This window comes from Bufo gargarizans, chromosome 2 (assembly GCF_014858855.1).
Source record: "Bufo gargarizans isolate SCDJY-AF-19 chromosome 2, ASM1485885v1, whole genome shotgun sequence".
NCBI lineage: Eukaryota > Metazoa > Chordata > Amphibia > Anura > Bufonidae > Bufo > Bufo gargarizans.
The window spans coordinates 296,693,253-296,716,968 of record NC_058081.1 but is presented as its reverse complement, the minus strand read 5'-3'; the positions used below and the strand labels follow the sequence as shown (position 1 = coordinate 296,716,968).

At 39.4% G+C, this 23,716-nt stretch overlaps 1 protein-coding gene across 7 annotated transcripts in view; it reads left to right on the top strand.

Annotated features, from left to right (window-relative positions):
• The window catches only part of NAV3 (neuron navigator 3), a 542,271-nt gene that overhangs the window by 500,651 nt on the left and 17,904 nt on the right, over positions 1-23,716 (top strand). For all 7 annotated transcript variants that reach the window (XM_044280408.1, XM_044280405.1, XM_044280407.1 and 4 more), the window contains 8 exons: positions 127-301; positions 565-671; positions 1,079-1,174; positions 4,358-4,523; positions 8,351-8,586; positions 11,209-11,360; positions 20,097-20,168; positions 20,765-20,961. In XM_044280408.1, coding sequence (XP_044136343.1) covers positions 127-301; positions 565-671; positions 1,079-1,174; positions 4,358-4,523; positions 8,351-8,586; positions 11,209-11,360; positions 20,097-20,168; positions 20,765-20,961 — 1,201 coding nt within the window. The remainder of the gene's footprint in view (positions 1-126; positions 302-564; positions 672-1,078; positions 1,175-4,357; positions 4,524-8,350; positions 8,587-11,208; positions 11,361-20,096; positions 20,169-20,764; positions 20,962-23,716) is intronic.

Below are 23,716 nucleotides of genomic sequence, written 5' to 3'. Positions count from 1 at the left end.
TTCTGTTGTATGAGTTGTTTTTTTTTACATATTTTTAGTTTAGTTTTTAAATAGTGTAAAGCTTTTCTTTTTGCTAAAGTTGTATCAGTAAATGCTAATGCTTTAACTTGATGTCATACTTTGTAGAATGAAATTGAAATACTTAAAGCTGAGAACGACAGGTTAAAAGCTGAGACAAACACCCCAGGAAAAGAAGCAAAACCGTCCTCTGAATCATCCAGTTGTGCATCATCTTCCTCTTCACGGCAGTCTCTCGGTCTTTCGTTAAATAATCTGAATATAGCAGAAACCATAGCAACAGGTATGAACAATGTGCTTATATGGATGGATATCGCTGCTAGTTCACGTGATTAGTAGCGGAGAGGTGCTATCTGTCATATCTCCGAGGCTGACTGCAAGCAACCGATCGCTTGGGGGGGGTGACTGGGGTCATGTACCAGTCCTCACCAATCTGATATGGATGACCTATCTTAACAAAAGGTCTTAAATATCTATAACCTAATGTAACATACTGATAAGCATTATCTTAATATAAAGGGACATTCTTTTTTTTTATTCCAACAGATATTTTATTAGATGATGCTAAAGATTCTAGAAATGGAACATGCCACAAAGAAGGGAGAAGTGTCAAAATTATAGTTTCTATTAACAGAGGATTTGGAAAGACCAAGGTAATTATTTAATTGCCAGAGCAAGATTCTTTGCCCTTCGCTGTTACATCATATTGATGAAGCCCCTGCATGAGACTCTTGTAAATAATGGGTGGAATTTGGAGAAGCCCTATGTACTACTTATTTACAGAGGACCCGTCACCTCTCATGACATGTCCGTTTTAGTATCTACTGGCATTCCCCATATAATAATAATTTTTCAGCATCTGTGCTTATACTGTAAGTCGATGTTCTACCATGCTCCAGAATTGCTATTACAAGTAGAATGAAAGCACTTGGTAAAACAGACATGTCAGGAGAGGTGACAGGTTCTCTTTAAACATTAATCAACTGGTATGTGAAATACATGTATTCTCGTTTACTTCTGGATTTTTATGTTTATGGATGATGTGTATCTTTTTTTTTAGGATGCAAAAAGTCATCAATATTTAATTGGATCTATTGGTGTCAGTGGGAAAACTAAATGGGATGTCCTAGATGCAGTTATTAGACGTCTATTTAAGGTAACTCCAACACATTGGGCCATTTATTTAGCGTTTAAGACATGTTTGCCACCTCACTAGACACTGGAAAGGGTCTTGGCCTAGTGAATTTGTGAAATGTTCCAGATTTATTAATGGCAAGCACCATGTTTTCATGCAAAATAATGGTCTAAAGTAATCCAGCCTTAAGCTGGCATTGGGAAAAGTGTCCTGACATAACATCTAAGGCTACTTTCACACCTGCACCACTATGATCTGGCTGCCAGAATCGGGCAGACACAAACTGCAGCATGCAGCGGTTTGTGTCCAACCGATTCTTGGCAATTTTGCCGGAATGCGGCCGAATCTCCTCTGGACCCCATTATACTTAACGGGCCCAGCAGGCATTGTTGGATCTGGCAGTGCCAGATCTGGAAAATTCCGGCAGGCAGTACTCTGCTGGAACCGCCTGCTGGAATTCACGTTGCAGGTGTGAAAGTAGCTTAAATCTGACCATCACATCTACATTTATGCTTCTAAATTGCAGAAAGTTTTAGTAGTTCTGCTCCATTATCTTTAATTGTGTCTTGCACTCGTAACACAATTATACAAGTGGCATAGCGCATTTGAAAAAAAAAATGCACATTTTCATAAAAAGCAAGACATTTGCAATATCAATGAGTCTATTTTTTTTCACAATTTGTCATCAGAAACAATTATCCAGTAAAGCACATTAGAGCAACTACCTTGCATTAATGGCAGATTTAAGGAGCTTTTTTTTTTTTTTCATTAAAATTAAACTTCATGTGTTGCTACATTGCACTCTAAAAAGGGATTAATTTCAGATGATGACAGGGTTGGAGGCAGGAGGAAAAGGAGCTGCGACTCCAGCATTCATTATTTCTTGCCATATGTGTTTGTATTTTTTAAAGGAAATGTGTCATCAGATAATCACCTATTGTTTAAATCAAATTTTTAAGCTAAACATATTTTGAAAAATAAAAATAAAAAATTGGTGATGTGATTTTTATCTTTCAATGTCACTATCTATACGTATATAAGAAAATATACAATTTTGCAGTTTCTGCACTGGCCATTAAGCATAATAATAGTCACCACTTCTTTGACTGTACAGATCACTTTACTGCAGTTATCTGCTTATCATTACATGCAGGATTATAATGACAGATATCACTTATGTGTATAGATAGCATAGAATCCTTCACAATAGGTGATATCACAGATTATCTATTCCCTCCTAACCTCTGCACAGGTCACAGAGCATGCCTAAAAAATCTCCAATGAAAGTCAATGAGCCCCCCGTCCAACACCTCCTGTCCCCCAGTCTATTGTGCCTATGGTCCATGTGGCTGCTATAAAGCATGTCTCTAAATGCTTTTAAGAACAGCTCAGGCAAGATGGTCTCCACCATAATCATATTCAGGAAATAGAATTTAAAAAAATCTGAAAATTAAAACAGATTAGAAAAAAGTAAAAAAAAAGGGACACATTCTCTTCTCTCTAACTCCAACTTCAGTTTCTGTTAAGAATCAATCCCCCTATGCTACTCTGTTAGACCATCACACATCTATAGCTGTAGGATAATTTTTTAGGTCTGTCGTGCGTTCCCTTTGATGTTTTGGACAGAATAAGGTAAAGTGCCAAAGCCATAGGTGTCCTTTACTTATCACAACACAAAAAAACTAATATTGCCAATGGATTTTTCCTCCTGCATCAGCAGTATTTGAAAGCAGTGTCTGGAGATGGTAAACTTTTTATTCTTATACTACATAATAAGGCCTCTTGCACATGACCGTATGGCTTTTTCAGTATTTTGCGGTCCGGAAAAAACGGATCCACCAAAAATACGGATGACGTCCGTGTGCATTCCGTTTTTTTGCGGAACGGAACAGCTGGCCTCTGATAGAACAGTACTATCCTTGTCCATTATGCGGACAATAATAGGACATGTTCTATCTTTGAACGGAACGGAAAAACGGAAATGGAAGACATACGTTTTTTTTGCGGTTCCATTGAAGTGAATGGTTCCGTATACGGTCCGTATACAGAACGCAAAAATCGGAACGTAAACGAAAAAATACCATTCGTGTGCAAGAGGCCTAACAGTGGTATTTTGATTTGAACAAATAAATGTTATTTTTCAAATAGTTTTCTAATATAATCTTTATCAGTCCATCTAAGTTTTCAAGATCTCCAAGATTGTCATTCAATAGGAATCCTTCAAAAATCGGTGCTTGTCTGTGGGCACACAGATGCAGAAGTTATTACAAGAAGTAGCTCAGATAGCTATGATGTAACTGTTGCGAGCTAAGCACCTGTGTGTCCATCAAATAAAGCAAACATTAAAGGTTTTATTTGAATGACAAATGACAGAAATCAAAGATCTTGCATACTGTAAGGAATTGATGCATGAAGTATTTTAGAAAATTATACGTTTTCTTATGCAAATAAGACATTTTAGACATTTATGGCATATCAACCGGATACATAAAATTCCAATGAATGTGAGTCCCACCTCTACCACCTGCGTCCATCTCAAAAACAAGCCACTGTATGGCAGCTTTGGAGAGGTGGCCACTCATGCTCAGCTCTCTCCATTCAGTTTTATAGGACTTCCAAAAACAGTCAACAACCACGATCCATCTATAGCCAACTTAATGAAAAAGTTTTTCCTGATCTATAAGTCTTTTAATGTTTCCTCTATACTGAGTTGTGAAGGAGAACGGAGCAGAGAGAGTGGTGGCTGGAAACCTGTGGTCCGTCCACCACCAAGCGCTGCTCTCCGCTTTTCCCATGCAAGTGAATGAGAGCACACCACGCATGCGCAGCCCCCGCTCCCATTCATTACTATGGGGCAGACGGAAATAGCCGAGCCAGAGCTTGGCTATTTTCTGTGGCCCCGTTAAAATGTATGTGATGGGAAAACCCCTTTAAAACAATGCTAACTTTTTTAACAGAGTGTACCATTTATTCTGTGCATCAATAAAGCCATGTTATAGTTTTAAAATATACACGTGCTACTAAGTTTCATGATATGTCATGTTGCGCTTGTGTTCCAGTAGCAAGATTTTACTTATATTAGCCAACAGAATTGGAAATAAATGTGCCTAGGATAGAGTTTTCTATTTTACTATGTTCAATCTTTGTATTATATTTCAGCTTCAATTTAATACATTTTTAATCCAAATCTATTTGGCATTTTAGGAATATGTATACCGTGTGGATCCAGCTTCTAGTTTAGGTTTAACCTCAGATGCCATCACCAGTTATAGTATTGGTGATATAGTTAGATCGAATAACACAGAAGTGCCTGAAATGTTACCTTGTGGATACCTGGTTGGAGATAATATCATCACTGTGAACTTAAAAGGTAAATATGCTTTGTCTTACTAATTTATATTTAGACTATGCAAAATGCTTTATGTTGACTTAATTACCAATTAAAATATAATACTACTTATCACTTACCTCTTGTAACATACATTTAAAGTTGAGCAGAAATATAAGCATCCATTGTTTTGGCGATAGAAATGAGGGTACAACAATTTTGATTCAAAGGTTTTGTAGATCTAGAAGGCACTCACTAAGACATGCCCTTTCCATAACACCTTTTTACCTTTTTATAGTACATAGGCATCATGAACGGAGTTCCGGAACAAAGCTCATTGAGTTGACTTGGCCTACCCATGCATTGCATGGTTGGCCATTCATTTTGATTAATTTTATCTGCCAGACAAACGTTCCCCGACAATAACAACTGATTTCTGGATGTGAGAAAACAGACCCCACCATTCACCAAATTGTGGGCTAGCGTATCTTTCAAGAGAGGATGTCTTCAAGAGAATGCCCCTAAAAAAATATTTTTTAGTAAGATACATAAAAACAATTAAAAATACATGCATATACTGTACTTGCACAAGCATTTTTAAAGTAGAGACATGACCATTAGTGTTGATCGAGCATGCTCGGCCGAACACCAGTTCGGCTCGAGCATCTCGATACTCGGCATATGGCGGTATTCGGCCGCATACCGCACGTGCTTGAGCTCAATGCTTGAGTCTCCTCCCCGCATGTTTCTTGGCTGCTACTCAGCCAATAAACGTGCAGGTAAGTACTACCCTCACTGTAATGCTGTAGCCATGTTGGTTACTGGCATTACAGTGATTGGCTGGCTGGAGGGAGTCATTGGGTTCTATATAGCACCCGATGACGCGTGTTCGGCTCAGTCTTAGTCAGGTAGAGCTGTGCTGAGGAATGGACAGACAGTGTAGGGAGTAATATAGGAATATTTTTATTAGAAAAACTTTTCAGAGACCCAAAAGTCCTTCTAAGCAATATCTATTTTTAGCGCCGCATCCTGCGCTAAATAGCGTACAATAGTTAGGCGGCTGCAGAAAGCGACATTATCTGAGCTGCATCTTCTGTGTAAAGTGTGCACATCCAGAAAATATCTGTGAGATCCAGTGTACTTTTTCCGTAGATGGTGTCTGCTGCGGACAGTGACATTATCTGCGCCACATCTCCACGATACCTAGCTTCATGTCCCAATTTGCAGGGCGGCCCAGGACACCACTCTTGAAGTCAGACCAGTGCGACCAGGCGGTCGGTTAGATTGCAGCAGATAATGCTTCCAGTCGGTTAAGCACCACCCTGTCTTCCACCACGTCCAGTCTCAGTAGCCAAGAGTCTGGTCAACAGAATTCTCACCCTGATCCTCCTTCCTCCCATCATGGAGTCACACCACTGCCTCCTCTTCACCTGTGTTACGTGCTGGCCAATCCCCTGTCGAAGGCGCAGGCACGGATGTCTCCTGCCCTGCACCTGGACCTTCACAGGCACCATCAGCGACCACATCCACTTCCGTGTCTGTGCAGCGTCCAAATGTCCTTACCTCAGGCCTTTGAACTCAAGCGCAAATACCCAGCCACCCACGAAGAGGCCATAGCACTAAATGTGCAGATTTCCAAATTAGTGAACCTGGAAATGTTGCCATTTAGGCTTGTGGACACTGAGGCCTGATGCAGACTGATGTTGGCTGCCATGCCACGTTATGCAGTCCCCAGGCTGCCACTATTTTTCAAGGTGTGCCATGCCCGCATTACACCAACATGTGTCCCGTAACATCACACGTGCCCTGATCAACGCAGTTACTGGGAAGGTCCACTTAGCCACGGACACACGGACAAGTGCATTCGGCGAGGGACGCTACATTTCCCTGATGAGACACTGAGTGAACGTTGTGGAGGCTGGGAAGTAGTTGTACCCTGGGATGGCACAGGTGCTGCCAATGCCAAGGATTAAGGGCCCTACGTCGATCGGGGTTTCCGCCAGCACCTACGTTAGTGGCTCCAACCCCCACTTCTCCTCCTCCACCTCCTCCTCCACTTCCACCTCCGAATTATCCACGTGCAGCACCAGTCAGCCATCAGTCTGAAGCTGGAAGCAGTGTAGCACTGCAGTGGGGAAGCGTCAACAGGCTGTGCTGAAGCTGATATGCTTAGGGGACAAACAGCACACCACCGCAGAGCTGTGGCAGGGGATAAGAGACCAGACTGAGCTGTGGCTCTCGCCACTCAACCTACAACCAGACATGGTTGTGTCTGATAATGGTGGCGGCTTTGGAGGTCGGCAAGCTCACACACATCCCATGCCTAGCCCACATTTTAAACTTAGTGGTTCAGCGGTTTCTCAAAACCTACAAAAATTTGCCTGAGCTACTGCTGAAGGTGCGCCGCGTGTGTGCCCATTTCCACAAGTCATTGACAGCTTCAGCCGGTCTGTCAATGCTGCAGCAGCGCTGGAAATTGCAAGTTCACCGACTATTGTGCGACATGAGCACGCACTGGAACTCGACGTTCCACATGTTGGCCAGTCTTTGTGAGCAGCAAAGGGCAGTAGTGGAATACAAGCTGCAACATGGTTGTCGCCTTTCCAGTCAGCTTCTGCTATTCACAATCGGAGTGGGCATGGATGTCTGACCTCTGTGAGGTTTTAAGAAAAAGTTGTGTATGACACTCTTGGGTCTCCTAGGATGGCAGCCAACCCCTTTCAAGCTTGTTAAACCAGAACATCATTAGTAATGTCAGAGTGGCAGTGAAATATATGGCTATGGGTAAATGGATGGTAGAAAGAGGTAACAACAGCCTTTTTAATAACTCACTTCACTGTCAGATTTTGATAAAAAAAATTAAAAATGGTCCAAATTTGTCACTTTTTGGTGGTAGATGCCTTCCTCTGTGTTATGTTCCCCTATTTTGAGTGATTTTTCCGAAGCGAAATTCAAAAGATTTGGATTCATATGGAATCTAAATTTTTGGGACATTCAAGACAAATTTAGAATTAATTCACTCATCTCTAGTGAATGCCTATCAAAAATGCTCCAAAGTACAATATAGTCCAGTACAGCTTGTGAAGCATCAACAGGATCATGGGCATGCCTAAAGCTCATTGATGCACGTTGGGAGCGAATGGTAGCCCATTTGGTCTAATCCCACAGAAGAGCTACTGTAGCACAGTTTGCTGAAAAAGTTATTGCTGGCCATGATGGCAAGGTGTCTCAACACGTAGTGCACCACCACTTGCTGTGAATGGGAACAGTAAGAGTGCCCACGCTGACCCCTGTCCACTGCTGAAAGTGCATATAAGTATCACAATTGGACCATGGAGCATAGGGAAAGACATCATGCCAGAATGCACTATGGGAAGAAGACAAGTTGGCAGAGACAGTGTCATGCTGTGGACACTGTTCTGCTGAGACCTTGGATCCTGGCATTTATGTTTTATGTTGCTACTTTGACATATACCACCTACTTAAACATTATGGCAGACCAAGTAGACCCTGTATGAGTGGTATTACCTACTGGAAATGTCATTTTTCTGTTAGACAAAGCTGTTTTATAGCATGAGGGGAATCAACATTAGGCTAGTGGTTTCAATATTATGCTTTATTTGCTGTGAAATTAATAAAATAGTCTTTGGTTCTGCAATATTTGACTTTACCAATGTAATATTTTAGTTAGAAGTGTTCACTCAGTGTAATTATATTTCTGCTGCTCAGTGTAAAGTTATTTGCTTTCACGATTGTGTGCTTTACAATCCCATAATATGTTTATTAATGTACGTGCAGTATTTTACCTAGTAAACATAACTTCATTTTGGAGAGTTGGAACACAGTCAACCATAATTTTTCTTTCCAAGGTGTAGAAGAAAACAGCCTGGACAGTTTTGTGTTTGATACCCTTATTCCTAAACCAATTACTCAGCGTTACTTTAATTTATTGATGGAACACCGCAGAATTATATTATCCGGACCCAGTGGAACAGGAAAGACATATCTGGCTAACAAACTTGCAGAATATGTTGTAAATAAAAGTGGCAGAAAGAAAATTGAGGAAGCGGTTGCAACCTTTAATGTGGATCACAAATCAAGTAAAGTGAGTAAGCAAAAACACGTTTATGAATCTCTTCAAAAGGCTATGGGACAAGAAAAGCATACCATTTTTTAGCAAACCATCAGAATCAGCAATATACTATTCAAAATGCTATATTTTATGCTGAATCTACTTTGTGCACAGCAATAAAGAAATAACATTTAATGTAAAAAAAAGGAAAATAAAGTTAGAGGTTTCAAGCATACCAAGGAGTAGACTGTAGGGAAAATCCATGTATTAATTTAACTCTTTGTATAATAATAAGTAGACAGTATAATTAACTGTAGTTTGCCTTACAGCTTGTGTTATAGTCAGAGTCGAACAGAAAGTTAGAAATAAAGTAAAATGATCAATTTAGTATTGGTAGTCTTTCCTACACCCTAATTACCTATTGTCCAGTAATAACCCACGCTTTTGCCTACTAAATTATAAATGGACGATTCTGAAACCTCTAAGAAAGAGTAAAACTATAATACATGTTTTGAAGAATAAATCTGTGTTCACATCTCTGGTTGTCTGAGGTTCCTTTACTCCCCCAACCCTCAAGAAAGCAGAAAGACTTATAACTGTTAGCTCTTTCAGTTGCTTTCTCACTTTTATTTTATTTTGTTTCCTTTTTTTATTATTATTTCAGTAACTTTTCTATTTTTGTTTAAAGCTTTACTTAGTTTGGTCCTTGTTTGGACAAAGAATCCATAGCCTTTCTAAGAGTCTTTAGCCAGTTTACTGCTAGATATTAGAGTGTGCATGTTGGGTCATCTATTTGGCCTTTAAAACTAGATAGACTGTGACAACAAGTATCTGGGGTATGTAGAATATACTAGGATGTAATGTATGCTCAATTTGCAGCCTATGTGGAAGGTAATAGCGAGAGTGAGTATATATAGACTAACCCCTTGCTGTCATGCCCACATCGCAGGTTGGAGTGCAGCATATGTGACAGGTGCTATGTTAGGTCTTATTCACACTCCTGTTGTGGCTTCCATATTTACATAATCTATGACTGATAATTTGTGATCTGTTTTAATCTATTGTGACCCAATTGATGACTCTATTTTGATTTGTGTATTAATGGTAAGTTACAATAGGTCTGTTTCATCTTTAAAGTGTACCTACCATCACAGAACCTGCAGCATAGCTGATTTAGATATGCGTATAATATATGAGGTAGGGTTTTGGTGTTTCTGTTTATAGTACAATGTAGCGATCCTTTGTTCCCCAGAAATAGAAGAATTTTTGCTGATTGATTGTACACTACTAGGGGTTAATCCTTTAAATCATTGATTCTTTATATATACACTAATATAAAGTCCAGCTCATCTGTGGGCAATTCCAGGAAGCATGGATAAATAATATGGAGAGACACAACTTCCATAAAAAATACATAGTTTATTTATGCAAAAAGATACAAAGCCATACTCACACACAACAGGGTCTATGCATTTTGTGTCAATGCATACAGACCCTTATTAATGACATTTATATATTTATACACTAATACTTTTATTTTCAAGAATTCACTGAAGAAATTGCAGTAATAGTCCTAAATCATGGCATTTGATGCAGACACTATGGCAAAGATTAACTAAGCAAGATTTGTCAATACAAAAAGTGCTAAAAAAAACTGGTGTACATACCCTGTGCAGCTTTATTATGCATTTTAGTCTTTTAGTTATTTCTGTACCTTACTACACAGTTTTAAAAAGGGTAAGAGATTTTCTAAAATATGCCAGATTTATTAATGGCGAGATAATTTATTCCACAAACTATCGGCCTAAAGTAACTCAGCAAGAGGTGGCATAAAGAAGAGAAAATTGTCTGACATGTCTATCACAGAGTGTGTGCCGACGTGGCTGCATCACCTGCTTGTTTAGTGCTAGTTTTTTGTTGTCCTAATTTTAGATAGTATTAAAAAAAATCTGCCACCATGCTTTAAGATGTATCCTGTTATAATGTAATATTAACCTTTACATACCATAGATAAATGTGACAGTATTTGCTCTGCTCATAATCTCAAAGTTTAAGTTTACTTCTGCCTACAGCATAAGCTTACTGTAGATCTATTGTTTTCTGACAGAATTTAAAGGGAATCTGTCATCTGCAAAATGCAGGGTAATCTGCAGACAGGATGTTATAGAGCAGGAGTAGCTGAGTAGATTGATATATAGATTGTGGGAAAATATTCAGTGAAACTTGTAATTTACTTATTTACATCTGTGCTCATTCTGGGCTTAGAAGTAAAGGAGATGGTCCTATCAGTGATTGACAGCCTCCCCCTATGAATGTGTATGCAGAGATAGCTGTCAATCATTGATAGGACCACCTCCTTGACTTCAAAGTCCAGATTGAGCACATATATCTGCTCAGCTCCTCCAGCTCTATAACATGCTGTCTTCAGCTTGGATACCATTTTCAATGTGACAGGTTCCCTTTAAAGCATGTTCAGGTCACTACTGCTTTTTATAGTAATTATTCACTCTATAACAGAATGTTAGGGAGTCTCATAATGCAGTTCATTTGTATACAAATTTTTCATTTCTTTCTATAACATGACCACCTATTTCCATGGTTAACTTGATTTGTCTCTTACCGCATATTTATTAACTTTTCTTCTTTATTTTTAAGGAATTGCGTCAGTATCTAGCCAATCTTGCAGATCAGTGCAGTGCCGACAATGATACTGATCCGCCACTAGTGATTATCCTGGATAATCTTCATCATATAGGATCGCTAAGTGATATCTTCAATGGATTCCTTAATTGTAAATACAGCAAATGGTAATAACCCTGGTAACAAAACTATTCCCTAATTGTTTTGTCTATTTTCTGACATTTTAATAGATAATTTTTAAATTCGATTTAGCAACATTGCTGAAGTTCACCAAGAAATTAAATTTGTTTCAAATTAATTAGTCACAAATCACTATAAATCAAGTATATTGAATGTACCTTTAAACATAGACTGTTGCTGCTATGGAGTTTGGCTGGTTGGGTGGTGGCACAATAGGCAAATTATTGCTGTTCTTGCCTGCAATCTCCTGCAGGTTATTTGACAGTAAGCACTGAATATTAATCAGCTCTGGCATACCTACTTCTTCAACCCCAGCGCTCTCCTGCCCTACAGATGAGAGCCCTTCTTCTGCCATCTGCTTTTCCTCCCTTTCCACATCATCTATTATCGATGAGAATATGTCATCTGGAACATCCAGCTACTTCTCTCTCTGCATCTTGCTGACTCTTCTAGGAAGTAAAGCCAGCAAAAGATGAGGATGGTCATCATTAAGACCTGGCCTCCCTTAGGGGTGCAGTCTGGTTTGTATTGGTTGGCACACTGGCAATGGAGTAGTAAAGGTTTCCATATTATTGGTATTAAATTACATATCTTAGTTTACGGCTGATGTAAGAATACATAAATAACACTAATGAAGAATAAGTTTCCCTGCACTGTCCCTGCACTCTCCCTCTCCAATATTCTATTAATCGTTTTCAGTAGCACTGTCCCTAGTGCTCAGCTCACAGGACAATGGCGGAGAACGTGCGGGATAAGGGTTTTATAGGGCTGTGTCATCACAGGGGATGGCTATCTGCTGATCGGCTGGCTGTTTGGCATTTTAAGTGATCTTGCGTTTGATTTGTAACACGTGCAACCGCCATTTTAGGAAAACCTGATTTGTTATCACGAAGCGCAAGAAAATGCGGACTGAATTCCTCTTTGAATACTTCTTTTCATTCAACACTAAGGCCTCTTGCACACACACATTTTTTTTCCGTTCCGTTTTTGCGGATTCTATTTGCGGTCCGTATGCGGAACCATTCAATTCAATGGTTTCGCAAAAAAAAACTGAATGTACTCATTCCGTTTCCGTATTTCCATATTTCTGTTCCGCTGAAAGATAGAACTTGTCCTATTATTGCATGCAAATAACAATCCGTTGCTCCATTCAAGTCAATGGTTCCACAAAAAAAAAAAATGAATGCATTACGGAATACATACGTATGTCTTCCGTATCCATTCCGTTTTTGCGGAAGCATCTATTGAAAATGTTATACCCAGCCCTACTGTTTAAACATTATTGTACGCTTCCGATTCCGTTTGAGATCTGCAAAAAACAGATCACAAACGGAAACCAAACGGCAAATGGAACAGAAGCGGAACTGCAACGGAAGCACTACTGAAACAAAAAAAATAAAAAATAGATCCATTTAAAACAGACCGCAAAACCATATACGATCATGTGCAATTGGCCTAATTATGATGCTTTCCATGCTTGCTTACATAAGTGCAGCTTGAAACTGAGCAGGTACCGTATATTAGAGAACTTTTGCTGTTAGCTAAAATTTTAAGTGGCAGAATTTGAGATCTTTAAAATGAGAGGGTGAGAAGGACAGGTGCCCACCTTTTCTCACATCAATAATATACAGATACCGATATGTCTTTTTTTACCTTTTGCCTTTTTGTATAGCTTGAGTTAAATAGTGCAAGATGACCAGCTCTTTCTCAAAGTGCCTAAAACAGTAATTCACTTTTTTTTTTTCAATGAATGTCATTTTGCACCATTTATATTGGGATATCTTGAAACAGGTAAAGAATGAAGTATAAAAATGTGAACTATACAGAATATCTCACTAAAAGAAGCTTCCAGACAAGATCCCTAAAGTACCCAACTGGTAACAAGACCTTGGTCTGAATATACTCCATTGACTACAACCCCCTGTTGTCTCTCCCTCAGCCACTGCCTAATCTATTCAACAATATGGGAATCCAAGCTCAAAGACTGCAGTTTAATAAGCTTGATAAGCCTTCTATGTGGGACAGTATCAAAAGCCTTACTAAAGTCTAGATAAGCAATGTCTACTGCACCTCCGCCATCTATTACTTTAGTCACCCAATCAAAAAAATCGATAAGATTAGTTTGACATGATCTCCCTGAAGTAAACCCATGCTGTTTTTCATCTTTCAATCCATGGGATTTTAGATTTTCCACAATCCTATTCTTAAGTATGGTTTTCATTAATTTCCCCACTATTGATGTCAGACTTACTGGCCTATAGTTGCCCGATTCCTCCCTACTACCTTTCTTGTGACTGGGCACAACATTTGCTAATTTCCAATCTTTTGGGACAACACCTGTTACCAGTGATTGGTTAAATAAATCTGTTAATGGTTTTACTAGTACACCGCTAAGCTCTTTTAATAGCTTTGGGTGTATTCCATCAGGCCCCTGTGACTTATTCGTAATAATTTTAGACAGCTGACTTAGAACCTCTTCCTCTGTAAAGCCACATGCATCAAAAGATTCATTAGTCTTCCTCCCTAACTGAGGTCCTTTTTCCTTGTAAAAACTGAACAGAAGTATTCATTGAGGCAGTCAGCTAGTTCTTTATCTTCCTCCATATACCTTCCTTCTTTTGTTTTTAATTTAGTAATTCCTTGTTTTAATTATCTTTTTTCATTTATGTATCTGAAGAATGTCTTATCACCTTTTTTCACTGACTGAGGTAATTTCTATTCTGCCTGTGCTTTAGAATCTCTTATAACTTGCTTGGCCTCTCTCTGCCTAATCTTATAAATTTCCCTGTCATCCTGTTTTTTTTTTATAATTACTAAATGCTATCTTTTTGTTTTTAATGATTTTGAAAACTTCTGCTGAGTACCACAGTGGTCTCTTCCTTTTTTTTGCTTTTACTGACAAGCCTAATGCAATTATCTGCTGCCTTCAATAGTGCCATTTTTAAGTAGTCCCATTTCTCCTGGACTCCATTGAAACTGGTCCAGTCTGATAGGGACTCGTATACCACTAATCTAATTTTAGAAAAGTCAGTTTTTTGAAAATCTAAAACTTTTGTTTTTGTGTGGTGTGACTGAGTCACTGTAGTTATAGTAAACCACACTGACTTGTGATCACTAGATCCCAAGTTTTCCCCCACAATAATATCAGATACCAAATTCCCATTTGTGAATACTAAATCTAAAATGGCCTCCTTCCGGGTTGGCTCCTCAACTACTTGCTGTAGAGATAATCCCAGTAGGGAATTTAGAATATCTGTACTCCTGGCAGAACTAGGTATTTTGGTTTTCCAGGAAGATTAAAGTCTCCCATAATGATAACTTCCCCTTTCAATGTCATTTTAGCAATTTCCTCAAGTAGTAGATCATTTATTTCTTTGACTTGGCCAAGTGGTCTGTATATCACACCTACACGAGTTACGTTATGATTATCAAGCTACAACGTAACCCAAATTGACTCTAAATTGGTCTCGCTAACTTGTATTATATTAGATTTCATGCTATCTTTCACATACAGGGTCACCCCTCCATCTTTCTTGCCTTTTCTGTCTTTCCTATATAGGGAGAACCTTGGTATATCCCAGTCATTACTCTCTCGAACGATGTTTCAGTGACAGCCACTAAATCTATATTCTCAGATTCCATTATAGACTCAAGTTCATTGATCTTATTCCCTAAACTGTGAGCATTTGTAGACAAGACTCTGAGCTTGTCATTTCTTAACCTATGTGCTACTGGCATCCTCTGGCATTGTTCCAGGGGGCAATCAGACTGATGGATTATCACTCTTTTGCGCCCCTTTCCTAGTTTAAATGCTCCTTAGCAAATACTTTGAACTGTTCACTGAGGACATTTGTTCCCTTGAGAGAAAGATTCAAACCATCTTTCTTGTACAGTTCTTTTCCATTCCAACTAGAGCAAATATGAGACGCAAAGCCAAACCCTTGGTTCAGACACCATTTACCAAGCCATACATTGAATTCCTTAATGCACAACTGCCTGTCATGCTGAAGGTTGTGCACAGGAAAAACTGCACAAAATGAAACAGTCGATGCAACCTCCCGTATTTCATTACCAAGTGTTTGAAAAGCTTCCCTCACCTTTGAAACCTCATTGCAGGCCAGATCATTTGTCCCAAGATGGGCAAGAACATCCACCTCCCTTTTCCTGCTTTGCTTGCTTAACAATATTAAGAATACGTCTTCTGTCCGTGCTAGCGGTAGCACCAAGGAGACATCTCAAAATAATTTTCCTCAAAATTCACACCTATTATGATAGAATTGCCCACCAACAGCTGCTATCAGTCCTCACCTTATTCTTTTTGTGTTTGGCTGCAGTCTTGCATAGCTTAGGCATAGGAGATGATTGTTCCTCTCACTGTGCCGCAGCCATCCTCCATGTTGCTCTTGCACTCTGAAAGTGCTGCAAATGAATTATGGAGAGCCACAGACTGTGGGATGTGTCTTCTATCAACAACTCTAAGTCTACCAGAAGCTACCCATCTTCCATTCTAGGGGGCCGCTGTGGCAGTGACATTGCAACATTCCCAGCCTGAGTTTTTTTAACAGTTAATTTAGAAATCTCAGATTTCCAAAATGCTATTTCCTGCTGCATTACGGAGAGCTGCCTACAGATCAGACAGCATCCAAACCTCCAAAGAGTAGAACATGAAATAAAAGCACAACAATTCCTGCACTGAAACAGGTCTGCTTTTTTAAAGAGGGGACAGATGTAAACAAATAAATCTTACTTTTTTAGATTTTATCCACCTCCAGATTACCTCCTGAATATCTCTAGTGCACTTCGAAATGCTGCACTTTGAGAATGCTGCAAGCTATAATTAGGCAAGCTAATGCTATGTTGCTTTATATACACACACTCCCACTAAAGCTCCTCCGCCAACAACAAATGTAACACCTTAATGGCCCTATGCTCATTTGCAATCAGACAATAGCAAAAACCTGTCTAACAAATTCCTTACCTGTTTTGAAGCAGAGTGTCTGGGTAGCCACCAAAAACACAGCTGAAGTTCTGCTACAGTGGAAAGCTCTAAGTTAGTCTCCTGAATATCTCTAGTGCACTTAGAAAGGCTGCACTTTGAGAATGCTGCAAGCTATACGCTATATATGTTGAACCAGGGCCGTATTGCCAACATTGGCACTCTGGCCACGCTTCACCTTCTGCCCACAGAATCTACATATGGCCACATGCACCTCCTCCGGCGGCTTAAGAAAAAACTTCCACAACGCTGAGTAGGTGATTTTAACCCCAACAGTTCACATTGACTGACTGCTACCACCGCTGCCTCCGTGAACCCCTGCACCGCTACTTCCCGGGCAGGTAGGCTTCCCGGGCACATTTGGCCTCCCACTGCTGCCACCTTGCTGACTCCCGGCCACGCTAGCGACTTGCTGGCTCCACCGCTGGCTCACGGGCAAACTGCCACCCTCTTCTCCCAATGATAATGAAGCCCTTTCGTTGCCCGGCTCTCAAGTGCGATCAGTTACATCATCATCGAGTGCTGACTGCACGTCACTGATGTCCTCCTCAACCATGCCGCTCGCAACACCAGCTCCCACGCCACTCTCCTCATCACTACTTGCCCGCCTACCTCAGGATCTTGGCTGGGCAATAGCTGTTGACTGTCCTCTAGTAGCTCTTCCTCGCTGAAAAGGGGAGCCGAGCCTATGGCATATAATACTTCTCGCTGTGAGGGAACTGAAAATGCCAGAAGAAGGTTCATGACAGGTGGGGGCATACGGCCTGCTCACGGGCCATGCCAACTAAGTGTCATGTCAGAGGAACCCACCGACTCTTGGCTGGGGGTGTCTGATGTCACTTGGGACGAAGTGGATGACCGAGTCAACCATTCTAGAACCACTGGGTTGCTCATCAAGACACGACTATTGGTCAAGACACCGGGAGCTCAGGCCTCTCGCTGCGACCCCTGCTGCCACACCCCATTACTCTGCTGCAACCTGTGCCAGAACCAGAATCATTTAGGCCCATGCCACTCCCCTGTGTAGGGCCTGGCACTTCTCTGTCTGACATACTGTTAGATCCAATAAATAAATAGGAAATTAAAACACCCCACAAAAGGCTTTACAACAGATAACTGCACCACTGAGCAGCAATTATATTTTTTCTTTTTCCGCTAATACACGTAACAAAAGTCTTTACAAGAAATAACTGCACTGCTGAGCGGCAAATATATTTTTTCTTTTTGCTCTAATACACGTCACAAAAGGCTTTACAAGAAATAACTACACCGCTGAGCAACTTTTTTTTTATTTTTAAGCTAATACACGTCACAAAAGGCTTTACAAGAAATAACTGCACTGCTGAGCGGCAAATGTATTTTTTCTTTTTGCACTAATACACATCACAAAAAGCTTTACAATAAATAACTGTACCGCTGAATGGCAAATATATTTTTTCTTTTTACGCTAAAACACCCCACAATAGGCTTTACAAGAAATAACTGCACCTCTGACAGGCAACTATATTTTTTATTTTTCCACTAATACATGCTACAAAAGGCTTTACAAGAAATAACTGCAATGGTGAGCGGCAAATATATATATTTTTTTTGCGCTACAACACCCCACAAACGGCATTACAACAGATAACTGCACGGCTGAGCGGCAAATATTTTTTTCTTTTTACAGTAAATACATGTCACAAAAGGCTTTACAAGAAATAACTTTACTGCTGAGCAGCAAATATATTTTTTCTTTTTATGCTAAAACATCCCACAAAAGGCTTTACAACAGATAACTGCACTGCTGAGCGGCAAATATATTGTTTCTTTTTATGCTAATACACATCACAAAAGGCTTTACAAGAAATAACTGCACCGCTGAGCGGCAAATATATATACCCCACAAAAGGCTTTATATGAAATAACTGCACCACTGAGTGGCAAATATATTTTTTATTTTTGCACTATACACATCACAAAAGGCTTTACAAGAAATAGCTGCACCGCTGAGCGGCAGATATATTTTTTCTTTTTATGCTAAAATACCCCACAAAAGGCTTTACAACAGATAACTGCACCGCACATATGACGTAGAATTATTGCCTTGTAATAAACCCTGTTAATGCCTGTATCAATCAGCACTTGCACCCTAACAAGAGCGGTTTGCTGGAATTACAGAGCTGTACAATGGCAGTTTGGACCCCAGTAAGTTCTGCAAAGTGTAATAGGAATGTTCCTATTACCCAGGAGGCTGTCACCTCCCCAACTGAACCCTTTTTCAACGTAAATGCTGTGGAATGATTTCTCCCTATCCTTTCCCTACACCTTGAATAATCTTTCCCTGCACTTGTAAATCGTTTTTTTTTAGCACAATAATTTTTTTTCAGTCACTGTCCCTATCGCCTGCAGACGTCTCTCTCTACACTAAGTACACTGGTAAATGGCAGAATCTAAGATGGCTGCGCTATTTATAGGGCTGTGACATCACAGGGCTGGATGGCTGCTGATTGGCTGCATGCATGGCATTATGGATGATTCTGCCTTCCCAGAGTTCCTTTCTCCATGTCCTCACACATGCAGAAGACATTTTAGGAAAAAATTTTGATTCATTACCACGAAGCGCGAGGAAATTCGCATTCGGTGCGCATCAAATTTTTCCTGAAATTCGGATCGAATTCCACTTTGTCAGCTTTGATTCGCTCATCTCTAGTTGATAGCAAACAAGAATTCTTTTAGATGGAATAGTATCAAAGTAAATTTGTGTAGTTTTATTATGTTCACTAACATAATTATGTAATGAGATGTAAGAATATAGGCCCAACTCAAGTTTCACCTGCACCTGTTACCCCTATTGGGGTATATGGACATCATCGAGGAAGTCGAACATAAAACTTAATTTTTTCAAGGAACTCCTGTTCTGGTAAAAATCTGCATGTCCTAGTTTTACATATGAAGGTGCTTTTAATTTGACTGTGGTATCAAAAGCCATTGAAAGTCAATTTTTTGTATCTCTTTACTAAGTTTAAGGCCTCATTCAGATGGCCGTATGCTGTCCGCAAAAATGCAGATCCGTTTTTTTTGCGTACAGTCCAGCATGTCCGTAAAAAAAACTGATAGCATTCAGTATTTTTGCGGACCCATAGACTTTAATGGGGCCATGTCCTGATTTTCATGGACAAGTATAGGACATGTTTCATTTGTTTTGTGGAACCATGGAATAGAAAAGGGCCCCATAGAAGTGAATAGATCAGCATCTAATCCGCAAAAAACGGATCTGCATTTTTGCGGATAGCATACGGCCGTCTGAATGAGCCCTAAGTGTCAGGCTAAAAAGTGTTACTCTAGTACAGACATTAACCTAAATGGCCGCAATGTAATATTACATTTCCCTAGCATGCTTGGCCGCAGCCTCCGCTGACAAATTCAGCTGATGATGCAACTCCTTCAATGGAAGAAATATTAGACATACTGTATGGGCTCTTCTCAGGTCATTTTATGCAGGTGAAACTTGTAAAGTCAGGTCATATAAAAATAAAAGAATATTGGGGGAAAAAAAGCTAACACATGTTCCAGGGGTTATACAACCCATTAAAAAATTGTTTATAGCTAAACCTTTTTCTTTTTCAATGAAAAAATGATACGTAACAGAAGTGAACTGCAGAATATAGAATCTAATTATCTAGTTTATATATTGTGTGTGTGTTTTTTTTTTTTTTTTAATAAGGCACCTTCCTTTTTCTTCCAGTCCATACATTATTGGAACAATGAATCAAAGTATTTTGTCATCACCAAATTTAGAATTACACCACAACTTCAGGTAATTTTGTTGTATTGAATATATGTATATTTACCTAATAATAATGAAACAATATTTTAGCATATAAATGAAAGCAAACCTGTCAGGTGATTTTTGAGAGCAGTATATGCTAAAGTAACTGAAGCCGAGCTCTATCATGCATAGGTTTACAGTATATGATTTGGAGTAGCATTTGTGAGTAAAAAAAGAAAGTAAATCCTGGCTGGACTCCTAGTAGAGACAGTGATAGTCCTGATTACCTGGCATACACAGGATGATGGAGGACATTCTCTATACACACACAGAGATGGATTGAATGCTGTCAATGATCCTGTGTGGGCTAGCTAAATTCATATAAACTATATATCACAGTGTTCAACTTCTATCCCTCCATTATATCCTGCTCTCGGACAGGGCAGCAGAATTAACATGACAGGTTCACTTTAAATTATCAACTTGTTATGGAGGACTATGAAATGTTTTAGAAATACAAAGTGCTTTAGATACCAATAGCCAAATATCCATGATTTCAGATGAATTGTAAAATTATTCAATGACTTTAGGTTGCTGTATGATCGGGTACAATATTCATATTTGTAAATCTTATTAATTTGTAGATGGGTGCTATATGCTAACCACATGGATCCAGTTAAAGGTTTTCTAGGAAGATACTTGAGAAGGAAACTTATTGAAATGGAAATAGAAAAAAGTTTAAGAAATAATGATCTTATAAAGATAATTGAATGGATTCCTAAGGCATGGCACCACCTCAACAGCTTTCTGGAGACGCACAGTTCCTCTGATGTCACAATTGGTAATGAACTTTCCAGAAGATCACACATTTGTATAAAGCACTGTATATTATTTTTAATCAGATATGTCTATTATAAAAGTTGCGTGATGCACCAAAAAAAACTAAATGAAATGTACGTACCTGGTCAAAAATATCATCCAATAATTGAATGTGTGTCGCAACCATTGTTTCCTAGGATAGACTTTTTCCCAGTCATATTCCCATTGTACAGTCAATGAAAAAACATAACTTGGAGTGAATAAAACAAGTTATGTTTGATGCATTATGCACGCCTTTTTTGTCTCACTACCTCCTATCTCCTATGAGCCTTGATCCTAATCACAGACCAGGCTAAAGCTGATCCAGGTCTTCTTTCTTTGCGATATACTCTATTCCTTGATGGAATTCCTGTAGAATGCTGCTTCTTATTTTTATGTAAAGGATATTCCTGGATAGGAAGTCATTTAATGAGGGGGGGGGAAACAGACACCATAGGTAGATCCACCAGGTGTACAAACATTGCTGCTTTTATTTTCTAGTTAAAAGATAAAAGATTAAAATAGGCCTTCAATAAAATATAACAGGATCCTGGTATACGAAAAAATGTGTGTATAACTCATTAGAGAAGCAACCTGTTTTATTCACTCCAAGTCCTGTTTTTTATTGTTCTTTTTCTTTATCACAGAAAGGTTGTGGACTTGTATTTTAGAGTGTCAATATATGCTATGTGTCCTTTTTAATATATGTTTGTATATTCCCATTGTACTCTAATGGGACAACAAAAGCATGGTTGACAATTTACAGCACTATAAGAAATATTGCCATTAGGAAACATTATACTTCTATTCTTTGAGCTCTGCATTGTGCTGTTGCTCTGCTATTTCTCCTAGAAATTTATAAATAAATTGACAACTAGGTGTTACTAGTTGGGGTAATCGGTGCTAAAATTTCCAAAATGTGTAGGGGCACACCGCTAGGAAATTGTAATACCTAGTTGTGAGTATATTCATAAATAGTCAAGGAGTACAATAGGGGAACACGATAATGCAGAGTTATAAAACATGAGTTCTCAAAAATTGTTATTTCATGGGAATGCAAATATTTATTAAAGACCCCCATACACTCTAGTGTTTTGTCAGCCAAACTCCTTATTTTTGGGTGTATGAGAATCTACTGAGGAGAGAACAATTAGGCATTTTATTTTTATTTTTTCCTTCTATCCTTCTGTTCTCCTTGGAGCTAAGTTACCACCGGGTATGTCTGGCTGCACTTCCACATTTCCCCCCATTGAAAACACTTACACACTAAGCTAAACTGAGCATGTATGTGTATGGTGACATAACTGTGTTTGGGAGAGATGGGCCAACATTTATTGAAAGTGTATGGCCACCTTAAAACAGACTTATCAGGGGAGCTGACAGGTCTTCTGTTAGGGTAGGTTCATATCTGTGGCAGGTAAATGTAGTTGTCTGTTCCGGCAGAGGAGCAGACTACGAGAGTTACTGTATCCAGCAGAGCCAGAGGCCACTGAGCACCACTGGATCACCATTCACTATAATAAAATCTACCAGAGGAACGCTGGGTTTCCTTCATAAATACCGCATACAACAGTATTTTTCTGGCAGAATGCTGGCATTTATGCCAGAAACTCGCCCAATGTGATCCTAGCCCAAAAATTCATATACTTTTAATTAGCTACATTAGCATTGAAAGCTTTGCTGCAATTAACTTTATTGTGTGTTTAGAATAAGGAGCTTAATATGCTGTCCTTTCTGCTTCTTATCTCCTTGTCTTATCTGCCCTTATCTATTGAACTGCCTTACAATTCAATATGAAGCACTGGAACTTGTTCAATTTTTTATGTGAGACACATGGAAGATTGCTGAAATCTAGATAAGCTGCCTCTACTGCTTCACACTGATCTATTACCTTAATCGTCCAGTCAAAAAAATAGATTTCAAGGTTTGAGTAATATGATCTCTCCTTGCTGCAAGTCACTGGACTTTAAAACAATTCTTTCCTTCATGTGTTCTTTATTTTATGTACACTTCTGAAAACAAGGTCACCAGCTTATAGCTATGTGCCTAGTATGTTACTCAGATTATTTGCACCTCGAAGGTCTCATCAGATCACATTTTGAAAAAGCATGGTTTGACCCATTTACATATTTTCTCCATCTGTCAACTTAGGCCTCATGCACATGACCGTGCAGTTTTTGCGGTCTGCAAAAAACGGAAGGCACCCGTGTTGACTTCTGCAATTTGCGGAACGGAATGGGCGCCTGCAATATAAATACCTATTCTTGTCTGCAAAGCGCAGACAAGAATAGGACATGTTCTATTTTTTTTGCGGGGCCGCGGAACTGAGCCACAGATGCAGATAGCACACGGAGTGCTGTCCGCATCTTTTGTGGCCCCATTGAAATGAATGGGTCCGCATGCAAGCCGCCGTTTTGGCGGCTCGGATGCGGACCCAAACAACGGTCGTGTGCATGAGGCCTTAAAGTCAGGGTGGACTTATGCAGAAAGCTCCCTACATGTTTTCCCCAGTAGTTATACAGAAGTTATGCCTGCTTTTTGAACCACCTTATTATGCGTGATAAGTTGGTCTGTTCCATACAAAGACTTCTTAATCAGCATTCAGGAAAGGTGTCCACACACCCTCAATAGCAGTTGAGTGAAAATACGTTAAGCTGACATCTAGCCAAGTGTGTATGTGTCTTGATGGGAGAAAGAGCTCCAGGGGCCGTTTTTTTATGATTGCATTTTACTCATTT